Raw genomic sequence first — 12159 nt, 5'->3', positions numbered from 1 at the left:
CCTTGGAATAGAAATGACCCGTCAGTGGTAGAGGTTACACTGCAGTTTTTAAATCAGTCCAAATGTATAGACTCTGGAATATCAGGCAGTAGAAGCTAACAGAAAGTTTTGATTAACAATGTATGAGAAAATGTATGTGTGTGTGTGTGTGTGTGTGTGTGTGTGTGTGTGTGTGTGTGTGTGTGAGAGAGAGAGAGAGAGAGAGAGAGAGAGAGAGAGAGAGAGAGAGAGAGAGATAGATAGATCAGGTAAAGACTAGCCCAATAATACAGTTTATTGAATGCATCCTTAAATATCCATTCAAGAGATTAAAAGGTCTATGATTTTGCAGTTAAAGTATATGTAAGAAAAATCTGCCATTTCAGAATAGGATCCTTTAACCTATCTTTAAAATAACAACAGAACAGAGAGTATTCTGGTCAATCACTTGCTGTTATTTTGGGGAATTCTTTAGAAAATCGTGGATGTAAGCCGAGTGTGGTGGCGCACGCTGTGCTTGGGAGGCAGTGACAGGAGGATCACGCAGATTCAAAGCCAGCCTTGCTGGCTTAAGGGAGCCTGTTTCCAAATAAAAAAATATATTAAAAAAATAGGTCTGGGAGTGTAGCCCGGAGGTAGAAATGTTCCATCCCCAGTACCACCAAAGAAAAGAAAGAAGAAAGAAAGAAAGAGAAAGAAAGAAAGAAAGAAAGAAAGAAAGAAAGAAAGAAAGAAAGAAAGAAAATCATGAAGGTAAATAGCTAGAAATATCTTTAATGGAGCCAGGGTGACAAACCTCTTCACATATTTGCATAGTTTTAAAATTCTTGCCTAGTTGGTCTATATACATTGACACCTGCATAATGGGAAAATAGAGGCTTTAGTGATATTTACCTGCCTCCCTCATACCACACTTATTCTCTTCTATTTAACATGGATTCAATACAATTGGAAATAAAAACGCAAATGAGGTTAATTTTTTTTCTATTTTGCATCTACATCATTGTCATTTCCTTGCTTTATTTTTAAACAAAGTCCTGGTTGGCTTTGGTGACCTTTTCTGTGTTTGGGCAAACATCCCCTAAGCTTTCACCAGTGATTAAGAAGCAGTCATTATGTACCCTGTTTGACATGGTCATTACTTAATGCTCACTTAACAAAATTCTACAAGACCAAATTATCACAGTGGGTGGAGGAACAGATGGCCAGCTGGCCAGAATCCATGCCTGCTTTGTTTTATGCTTCCTTAAGTCTGTCACAAAGAAGCCACGCAGAGACCTGAGGAGGCACTGCTAACAGCAACTTGCCTGTCCAACTGTGTTTCCAGTGCTCTCAGCTCTGAAGTCTGGGCAGGTGCCCTTCCCATCTATGTGCAGCCACAACATATCCTGCAGAGATCTCTCTGCCTCATGATTAAGATGGACATCATGGAGGACAAACTCCAAAAGTAGAAACTGAAATCCTTTCTCCACCTCCTGTCACTGCTTTCAAGATCAAAATCACGGAGCCACGTTTTAAGAGAAAGCACACTAGCATTGTTGGCATAGTGCACCTATTTTAAACACCCCTTTTGTTTATAATTAGAAGATAATTCACTGTCTGATATTTTACAGTTTGTTACAGAATACAAAGAATATTTGGCTAGATTCCAGATTTAAAATTGGGTTGTTGAGACCTGCTAATATGAATAGAAAAGGCTACAGATTAAATGTATCCAAGTCTCTAAATTTTAGATTTTGTTATAGGTTATTGTTAGTAGTTTGGGTTATAATTTTCAGTCAATCAACATACAGGTGTGAAACCATATCCGCATACCTAGAATTTTATTAAGGTCTATGGGGGTACAAAAATAAAGGACGAGCAGTTCCTATGCACAAACACTTTATAATTGAATCATGGAGAAAAATACATGTTCATAGAATAATAAAAGAATGAAACAGTGTACAGTGAGATGCTAATCATGCAGTATTGGCAGCAAGTTAAGGGGGAGCCTGAAAAAGGTGACGAGCTGTCAGAGGAAGATTGATGAAGAACATGGAATTCTGTAGTTGCTTAGAGACACCATGTGCAATAGCAAGATTGCTTGGTGCTGCTGAAACTTGGGCTCAGATATTTGCTTATAATAATACAGATATAAAATAGTGGTCTCTCCTCTGTCTTTAATCTATGTCCTATTCTGTTGACATGTAGAAGATGAAATAAATTATGGTTGCTAAAGGCAAACTTGAGTGACATTTCCCTACTCTTCACCACCTGCTGATGTGTACCCTCAAGCTGGGATTTCGTTTTGCAGTGAATGGCTTTTGAATTCCGACAGATGTACATTTTTTTTTTTTTTTTGGTACTGGGGATGGAACCCAGGGGTATTCTACCTCTGAGCTACTCACCAGCCCAATTTTTTTTTTTATTTTGAAACAAGGTCCTACTAAACTGCACAGGTCTTCGCTAAGTAGCTGAGGCTGTCTGAGAATTGCGATCCTCCTGTCTCAGCCTCTGAAGTACCGGGGTTACAAGCGTGAGCCACCCACACCCAGCCAGATGTACATCTTAAAGAATGGTTTCCAGAGCTTTGTTTGGAAACAGCTCCATGATTAAAGAAAGACTTTTAAGGAATTGTAGATTGGTTATATATTATTGAATGCCCATTTTTATCAATCAGCTTGGGTTACATTTATAGTTTCTGAAGTTTTCACAGATATTTTTATATGGAGATATTTTTGCTTGGCCCCTCTTAATCTAGTAGCCATCAGAAAAAAATGTAGATTGTCATAATGTTTCATACATTTATCCATCTATATTTCCTAATTTTTAAAGTGTTTTGCATCATTAACTGGAACCTCAACGTGAACTTGTTCCTTATATTTTCCAAATTTGATAGTGATATAACTTATTTCACTTGGCATTCATTAATTTACAAAAGACTCTTACATACTATCATCTCTTCTTATAGGCATGTTATGTCAGATCTAATTTTCTTAATCTCTGAACGCAAACCAAGAGACAACATTGTTTTTGTCTTGCAATCTCTACATTTTGTGTGTATGTGTGTGATACTAGGGACTGAACTCAGGGATGTTTTACTAATTAGTTACATGCTCAAACATTTTTTTTTTAATTTTGAGACAGAGTCTACTAAGCCGCCCAGGTTGGCCTTGAACTTGAGGTATTTCTGCCTCAGCCCCTGAATAGCTATAATTTTATGTATATACCTCCAGGCCTATCAGCAATCACTTCGTTTCATTCTGTAGATGATATCACACAGTCTTCAAATACCATTCATTAAAATATGCTGCAAATATATATATATATATATATATATATATATATATATATATATATATATATATATAGCATCTTTTTTTGTGTGTGGGTCTTGGGATGGAACCCAGAAGCATTTAACCTCCGAGCTACATCCCCTGCCCTATTTTTTATTCTTTATTTGAAACAGGGTCTCACTAAGTTGCAGAGAGCCTCACTAAGTAGCTGAGGCTGTCCACGAACCGTGATTCTCCTGTCTCAGCCTCCCAAATGCTGGGATTACAAGCGTGTGCCACCACGCCCGGCTTATATATAGCATCTTTTGGAGGACTAAAAATAGTAACTTATATGTAATATGATTACAATATAACGATATAGATCCCTGTATAATAAATCATTCTGAGCTTCAAATTTTAATTATTCAAGATGAATGGAAAGGTAGAGAATGGGAGACTGCTTCATGACAAGGTTAATTTATCATTGTAAAACAATAGCTGCTTTTGCTCTAATCTGTTATTCATTTTTTAAAAAATCATCTTAATATTTAGTAAGATACTGCTTTTCTGAGGGAGAGGTATCAACTATTGTGCCATAATAATTACAGGTGTTTATAGAACTAATGTATACAGTAACTTTCTCAAGAAGTTGATGGCTTATCATCAGCAAGCTTATTTTTTTTTTTTTTTTTTTTTGCCGGTCTGGGATGGAACCCAGGGCCATTTGAACTCCAAGCCACACCCCCAGGCCTATTTTTTTTTTTATTATTCTTTATTTTGAAATAAGGTCTCACTAAGTTGTGGAGGGCCTCACTAAGTAGCTGAGGCTGTCCACGAACCATGATCCTTCGGTTTCAGCCTCTTGGATGCTGGGATTACAAGCGTGCGCCACCATGCCTGGCTAGCAAGCTTAATTTTAGATCAAGCATTTAAGAGAATAAAGATCAATGCCGGAAGTCTTCATTATTTCTCTGGGAAGTCCTTTTGTCTTGAAGTATATGGTTCTTCTCAGTGCCACACAGGTAACCATTTCTGGGTCTCTCTGACCACTGCTCTTAATTTAGTCTGCTCAGCTTTTCTCCACGACCAGCAAAACTTATCAACCAACTTATCTCCATGACAACCAAAAAAAATCAATTTTTCCTAAAATGTTAATGTTGGTGAATATGAGTACTTTTTCAACCAATTCTAGTAATAAATTGAAATTTTTTAAAAAATTTAGCTAGTTTGCTATTAAGGGACCTCAATGGGTTGAATACCCCACCTCAATTGTATGTACATCAGAAACTTCAGAATGTGTCCTTACTTAAAAAAAAAAAAAGTTTGATAAGTATTTCATAACAAAGTACCAGAAACTAAGTGGGTTAAATAATAGAAACATATCTTCTCACACTTGTAGAGGCTTCAAGTGCAAGGTCAAGGTGTTGGCAGGTTTAGTTTCTCCTAAGGATATTCTCCTAAACTTGCAGGTGGCCACATTCTGGCTGTGTTCTCACATGGCTTTTCTCCATGTGACAGAATCACTAATGTCTCTGAACGTGTCCAAGTTTTCTCTTCCTATGAGGGCATTAGTTGGATTGGATGAAGACTCTTCCATGTTACTTTATTTACCTTAATTACTTCTTTAAAAGTCAGGTATCCAAATGCTCTCCCATCCTGAGGTGCTGAAGGTCAGGACATTAATAGAACACTTTGTTTCTGCATTCAGTTGGCGGAGTGCAATTCAGCTATTCACAAGGGCTCTGTGAATATAAAGTGGGACAGATATGGAGAAGAAATTATACTGGATTTAGGGTGGGCCCCACATCCTCAGGTTATGTCCTCATAAGAAGAGGGAAGGACCCAGGGAAAAACCAAGGGCAGAAAGGCAGAGAGTGGTGTTAGGCTGCTGTGAGCCAAGGAATTCCAGGAGCCATAAGCAGCTGGAGAGTCAAGAATTTTTCTCCAAAGTCTTTGGAGAGACCACAGCCCTACTAACAGCATTTTGTTTTCTAGCATCCAGAACTGTGAAGCAATAAGTTTATGTTGTTGTAAGTTACCAAAGTTGAGGTAATTTGTTGAAGCTGCCATAAGAAACTAACTTAATTACTCTGAAGTGTCCCTCATAGCCACTGGTCATCTTAGTCATTCCTACAGACAGTTGTAGGTTATATAGAGTCTAATTCTAGAGGAGAAAGACTGTCAACACATATCAAAAAGAAATCTCTGTAGCCTCAGATGATAATTTTTATAATGTTTACAAATATTTTCCAGATAGTTTAAAGAGAATTATTGTTAACTTTTCTGTTTCAGTTATACAATGGGATATTTTACAGTTATACAATGGGAAATTTTAATTTTACAACTCAATATTTTACCCCTTTTTAAATACAAAATAGTAGAGTGTGATGGTGTACACATGTAATCTTCATACTTGGGACGTAGGAGGATTGCAAATTCCAAGCCAGCCTCAGCAATTCAGCAAGGTTCTCAGCAACTTAGGGAGACCCTATTTCCAAACAGAATACAATAAGGCTGGTGATGTAGCTAGCAAGTAGAATGTCTCTAGGTTCAATCCTCAGCAGCACAAAATAAATAAACGTATATACATATATGCATGTGTAAACAAACATACACACATAATACCCATACACAGTTTTCTTCTTAAATGGCTGAATTTTGCACATTTACATTTATCAAGGAGGAAGATTACAAAGGAATAGGGAAAGAAGGAGGGGAAAAGAAGTAAAGAGTGCTAAAATTGTTTGAAAGCATAATTATGTAAATGTTCCCAGAATAATTTCTTCTCTTCAACTAGTTTCAAAATAGAGAGACAATGGCTCAAGCTGGCAAGTGCCAAAGTGTCCAAACTTTACTAAGCATAAAGATAAAGCTTTCAGAGAACTTGAGTGTCATTTTAAGACTAGAATTTAGAGTCAGCTTTTGAATCATAGCTCTTCACATTTCTTTGTATGCTGGAAAAGATTGTAAGACTATGTTCTTACAACCACCTTATTGGCATTACTTTATTGCATAATCTAAAATGTACATTAATTTTTAATACCTAACTGCCAACCTTTTGGGGACATACTTTATAAAATTAACAAAATCTTGGCACACATTATCTAAGGAGAGTGTTAACTGATTTATTTCCTAGTACTCTGCCTATAGACTCTAAGGTATTCATGATTTGGTATGTAGTCTCTAAATGTGTGAGAAGCTAACAATGTTACACATAAGAAAATAATTTCAATTCTACCGTTGGGATTGTGAGGAGGTAGATGTAGAAAAGTAGTAAATTGTATAGATCTATTGCTTTGGTGAGCAATTAATCTTGTTGACATACTTATATGAGTTTGCATAAAAATGCCTGGAAAACATGCTGTTGAATTCAGTTGTTCGTTAATATCGATCATTTGCTGTCCTCATTGTGTTTTGGAGCTACTTAAAGATTACCTACAAAAGTATTACAGCACGATCAATTTTAAAACTCCCTGAAGACTCTTGTATCTTGAAAGTCCATTTATGCTTTCTTTGTTAAAAGTGTTATCACCAAACCTTTTCTAATAAGATAATTTGGGTTTTTATGAATATGACTCACAACAAAAGCTCATAGTCACCAATCTATATACTTCTTTTACCTATAATGCAAAAGGAGACAGATTTCTTTAAAGAGATAGTTGAAGTGGAAAGGAACTGAGATCATTCCTGGCTGTCTTCTTTGTGTTATTGTAGGCTCTGACTGAGTGATACTAGTTTGTTTCCAAACTTTGCTTTGCTATTAAATTGTTTTCAAAGCTATTTGTATGTAACTTATTTATAGTAGTGCTGTCATGTTACAGAAAGGATATGAGATACCTCAAGTATGCCAAAGTTTTGGTTGTGTAAGTTAAGAACAGAGCCTATAAAAGACATTTATTAATATGATGCCATCAGGAAATTCTAGAATTAAATTTCCAGAAGCCATTATATAATCAAAGAACTGTATTTATATTCACAGTAAAGGAGAGTTATTAAAATCACCTTAAATGTGAAATGCATGAACTGGGTAACTAGGTATATTCTGAAATAGTGAATTTACTCTTCAAGCCATTGACAATTTTAATTCCTTTCAACTCATTTTTCACAAATTACTATCTGAGTGACCAGTTTATAATAGTTGCCTAATGAATAAATGTTATTTAACATAAAATGGGGGCAACCCATGTAAGTCATGGAAAATTTGTTTCTTATGGAAAAAGCAACATTATATAGTATAGGTGATTATTATTATTTATCAGTGTATTAAGGCTTTAAGATGATACTTTCAATATAAAAATAGATTATTGGATGGGGGACACTAAAATAGAAAATAATTTTTTATTATCTTTAATTTTTATATAATTAGCCCCCTTATCATTTGGTTCAAAAAAACTAAAAAATTGTTGCTTTATATTTTAACTGTTGCTGTTGCACATCAAACAGAAATGTTCGTAGCTACCAAGCAAATTTTGTGAGTTGAAGTCTTGCACTTCATTTATTACCTCTATGTGCTAACACACTTTCTTATTATTTCATTTTTCTCATGCTTAAAGTGAATGTCATTATTTAATAAGAATTGTTAAATTAGGAGACTATACAAAGCTGCTAATGAGATTATACATTTAGTTTATCTTGATAGTCTATTTGCCAGAGAATTAAGATACATAAAATCATTATGCAAAAGTACACACTTTTAATAGTCTGTTATTTACAATTCTATGTAACAATCTTGAAACATAAATGTTATTAGAGACAAAAACATTGGAACCTAATGAAGAATTTAAAGGACATAAAGCTTAATTATTGAGTGAAAAGCCAAAAGATATTGACCTCTTCTAAAACTAAACTTACAATAGGCTTTAGGCAATATAGAGAATTGTTATTACTCACTATTGACATATTCTCATCTATCCAAAATGTGTGAAACACCTACTGTGTGGCAGCCATGACTCTTCAATGTAGCATATATGGTCTATTGGGAAAAGTGACAGGCAACCCTTTAACTCTGTGTCACGATCACTTCAAAAGAGAATGTACAAGACAAAGAACATTTTATCAGTCCCACCTATAATTATTGAAATATGATGTTGTATAAATGCTTATGTTTGACAGTTAATTTCAAACATAGCTGAAATAAAATGGAGTATTGCTAGCACAGCAGAGCCTGTCTACATTTATAATCTGATATACTCTGAACGGATTGCTGAAAATACTCTGAAATGTTTCCATTTGAGTAGGCTCGGGAGTGCTGCATTCTTTATAGGAATGTGCTGAGTGAACTCATGCTAATTCTGTTTACATCTGTCATATCTAACATGTTAATAGACACATTGTCAACATAGCAGGAAGCCCAGCTTGATGGAAAGGGTGTGGAGTTTGCAGTCAGCCAGAGTGTGTTAAGATCTTTGTTTTTATAGTTAGACATGTTACTTAACCCTTCTGAGCTTTTCTTTTCTCACCTCTGAAACAAAGATATATTCTTAGAGAGCAATATAAACATAATTATGTATACTTCATATTGCTTAGCATGTAAGGGGTTCTCTAAAGATTAAATACTTGTCTATTTGCTGTACTTTATCCTTATCATTTAAATGAAAATCACTGCATTTCCTAGAGTAGGAAAAATAATTGCAGCTACAGTCTCTGTGGTGGTAGTCATTTTCTAAAATCCAGATGTCAGCCAAGGTCTTGATGTTCTTTGGGATATTAATAAAATGAGCTCCAACTCACCAATGCACATGTTTTTGGGATTCCAGTGCTGCTGCACCAAGACTGCTGAGTGGGCCTCACCTATGCCCTCAGGAAGTGCCCAGAGTGTCAGAGACTCCAGAGACCTCATTCTATCTTCAGGTTCCTGGACCCACTGGAATCCCTTGAGCCTCTTGTGAGGCATCACTTCTTCCCTTCTGCCAGGATGAACCAGATGAATTGCACAGCCCTCTCCCTTTGATTTCCCCAAACACAGCTCACAAGCTAATGCAGTTAGCCGACTTTAGTGTAGAGCTGATTTTCCTGCGAAGTAATTCACATAGCATCTATGCAAGCCACTTAGCCATAAATTTTGGACATCACAATTTCTTACTAGCTACTTTTCCTCCACATAGTACAGCATCCCAATGAATTGCTTGACTTCCCTTTCTCCTTGAAAACTTTACTTCCAACTTTACATTTGATGCCCTCTCTTCTTGATCTTTTCCATTTCTTTCTCAGTTATTTCTTTTACTGTACAAACCCACTTAACTCATTTCCCTATGCTTACCTCTTATCCTGGTTTATTTTTCTAAAGATGAGTAAACATGCATAAAGATAGCCATCCCTTCAAGGCTCCTGTTCAACCCTTGTTCTTCACAGTGACTTCCATTGACCTTGTTCCTTGGAATCACTTTTTAAACTCCTGCCAGGAACCGACAGAGGTCTTACTGTTTCAATGTTTTTTGGTCTGTCCCTCATAGAACCCTATAAGTTATAAGGAAGCATGGGAGAGATTTATTTTCTTTGAGATGTAAATCATTCTACCCTCTTGAAAAGGCAGAAATGGCTTCATCATTTTTGGTTTTAATAACTATTTTTTCTTTTTAGTTATAATTTTTAAATCCAATTTTCTTCATATTAGGTGCTTTTTAGAGATATTGCTGAGTTCTTATTAGGTTTTATGTTCTCATCTGTAAAACTAAGAGATTAGATAATTTTCAAAATTTCTTGTTTGCTTAAAATTAGATAGTTATTTAAGTTTATTCACATTTATTGTTCTTTAACAATCATTATATGTATAGTTATTAGTTAATGTGATAATCTAAGTTGTGTTTTCTTTTTCTCTTATTTTAAATGAATCAAAGACTAATATGTCTAATATCACTTATATTTCATTCTCCCTTTCTGGAATCACACAATCTTAGTTTGAGACCAAAATGTATCACTGGGAGATATTGATTTGAGAAATATTATCTATTATTGACTTTCACTTTTTATTGTTGTTTTATGTGTGTGTGTGTGTGTGTGTGTGTGTGTGTGTATGTGTGTGTGTGTGTGTGGTGTTCTTGTTGTTGTTTGTTTGTTGTTTTACTGGGGATTGAACCTAGGGGTATTTTATCTCAAGCTCTTTTTAGTTTTTCTTTTTTTTTTTTTAAATTTTGAAACAGGGTCTTACTGGATTGCTGAAACTCACTATGCTGCTAAGGGTGTCCTACAACCTGCAATTCCCTGTCTCTGTCTCTCAAGTACTGGGATTACAGGTGTGCACCACCATTCATTTTCTCAATGAATCTTTCTTTGGAACTCTAGAATTCACTCTTTATACATAGTCAGATATTTAATTTCGTTAATCTTATTTGTAATACATACACCTAACTTCATCTCCAGTGACTTTTCTCTTTTAAATGTGCTCCAGTCTCCACAGTTAACAACAGCAAAAAAGACAAAATTAGAGAAAACTTTATTTATTTGACTTTTTTTCCACCTCCCAGGGAGAGCTTTTTCTTCCCTCAACTGGACTCTTTCCTTTTTCAGTCTTTATTTTGTTGTGAGTCACTTAAACATCTTCCAGGAAAAATAGTCTAATAGAGATTAAGAAGTACAAACGATTTTTTAGGGGAGATGCCTATGATGGACAAAGGGGAACGAAAGCATGAGAAAATAGGCTTAGTGTTTAGGCCTATAATTTATGAAGAAAGGAAAGAGAGGAAATAACATATCATAGAAAAAGACCCAGAAAGTCAAGGTTAAAAAAAGAATTACCAGCCACACTAATGGAGAGTGTGCTGAGATGTGACTTGAGGAGTCCTGGGTCAGATAGCACTGGCCCAGCCTGACCTGGGCGCCCTGGTACTCATGGTTGCCTGGGGAGGGTGACCTGGAATGAACCCTGCTGCAGCAGATTCTGTGGTTCCATGGCTGAATGTTCTCAGCTAACCACTGCCGGCAGCTGCTTCTCTCCCAGGGAGAGCTGAGCACATCTCCATGGTTGCCACGGGTTCTGATCACTCTGTCGAAGTTACTTTCTGTTCCTCTTCTCTAAATATGCAGTTTTTGATTACCTCTGTAGCCACAGTCACAAACTACTTGCACTAGCAGAGAACAGAATCTCTTCATAAGTTCAAAAATCAACATTCAGTATTAACTTTTAAACATGCAAATGGTGTCCTGCAACTGAGAAGACTTGATTATAATTAGTACCTTTTTTTTTGAGTGCTTGATATGTGGCAGATACTCATCTGTGTATTTTGTGTATGAATTATTTTCATTTTATATGTATGGATTATTTTCACCTGTGATATAAGCCCTTGAAGCAAATATGATTAGCATTAATATTTAACAGAGTAAACTGAGGCAAAAGAGGAATCAAATAAATTCCCAAATCAAATAAATTTCCAGGGTCACTGGATTAAAAAAAAAAAACAGTGAAAAAGCAGGATTCAAACCCAGGTCACTGGTCTTCAGAGCTCACACAACTAGTACATTTTCTCTACCATTATTATCCTGAATACATTTTTCTTGTAAAATTGTTAACTGCAAAGTGTTGACCTAGTATCTACTTTTAAGCGTATGTGTCATGTGGCTTTTTTTTTTTTTTGCATGTTTCTTTCAGGTCCCTGCATTCCTAATCCTTGCCATAATGGAGGAACCTGTGAAATAAGTGAAGCATACAGAGGGGACACGTTTATAGGCTATGTTTGTAAATGTCCCCGAGGATTTAATGGGATTCACTGTCAGCACAGTAAGTTGTTTCTGGCCATTGTGCTTTTATTATTATTGATCTAAAGTGTGTGATTCATTATCATTCTTATTTTCAGTGGAATCATAGAACATTAGAGCAGCAAAGGGCCCTGGCGTTTGTCTACATTGCTGCTTCTCTTCTGCGGAATACATTATCTCCTCAGTTTGGGATTTCTGTTTTAATCCCAGTGGACCCTATTCATTATTGTTCAGC

The 12159-nt window shown here is 35.8% G+C and overlaps 1 protein-coding gene across 2 annotated transcripts in view; it reads left to right on the top strand.

Moving 5' to 3' along the window:
• EDIL3 (EGF like repeats and discoidin domains 3) overlaps positions 1-12159 on the top strand; it is a gene marked incomplete at both ends in the record, with an annotated part of 431096 nt that overhangs the window by 191322 nt on the left and 227615 nt on the right. For both annotated transcript variants that reach the window (XM_080696996.1, XM_080696995.1), the window contains one exon: positions 11818-11946. In XM_080696996.1, coding sequence (XP_080553122.1) covers positions 11818-11946 — 129 coding nt within the window. The remainder of the gene's footprint in view (positions 1-11817; positions 11947-12159) is intronic.

The sequence above is a fragment of the Muscardinus avellanarius genome (assembly GCF_963383645.1).
Source record: "Muscardinus avellanarius genome assembly, chromosome: 1".
NCBI lineage: Eukaryota > Metazoa > Chordata > Mammalia > Rodentia > Gliridae > Muscardinus > Muscardinus avellanarius.
The sequence above is the reverse complement of the archived record's forward strand: the minus strand, read 5'-3'. Positions and strand labels throughout refer to the sequence as shown.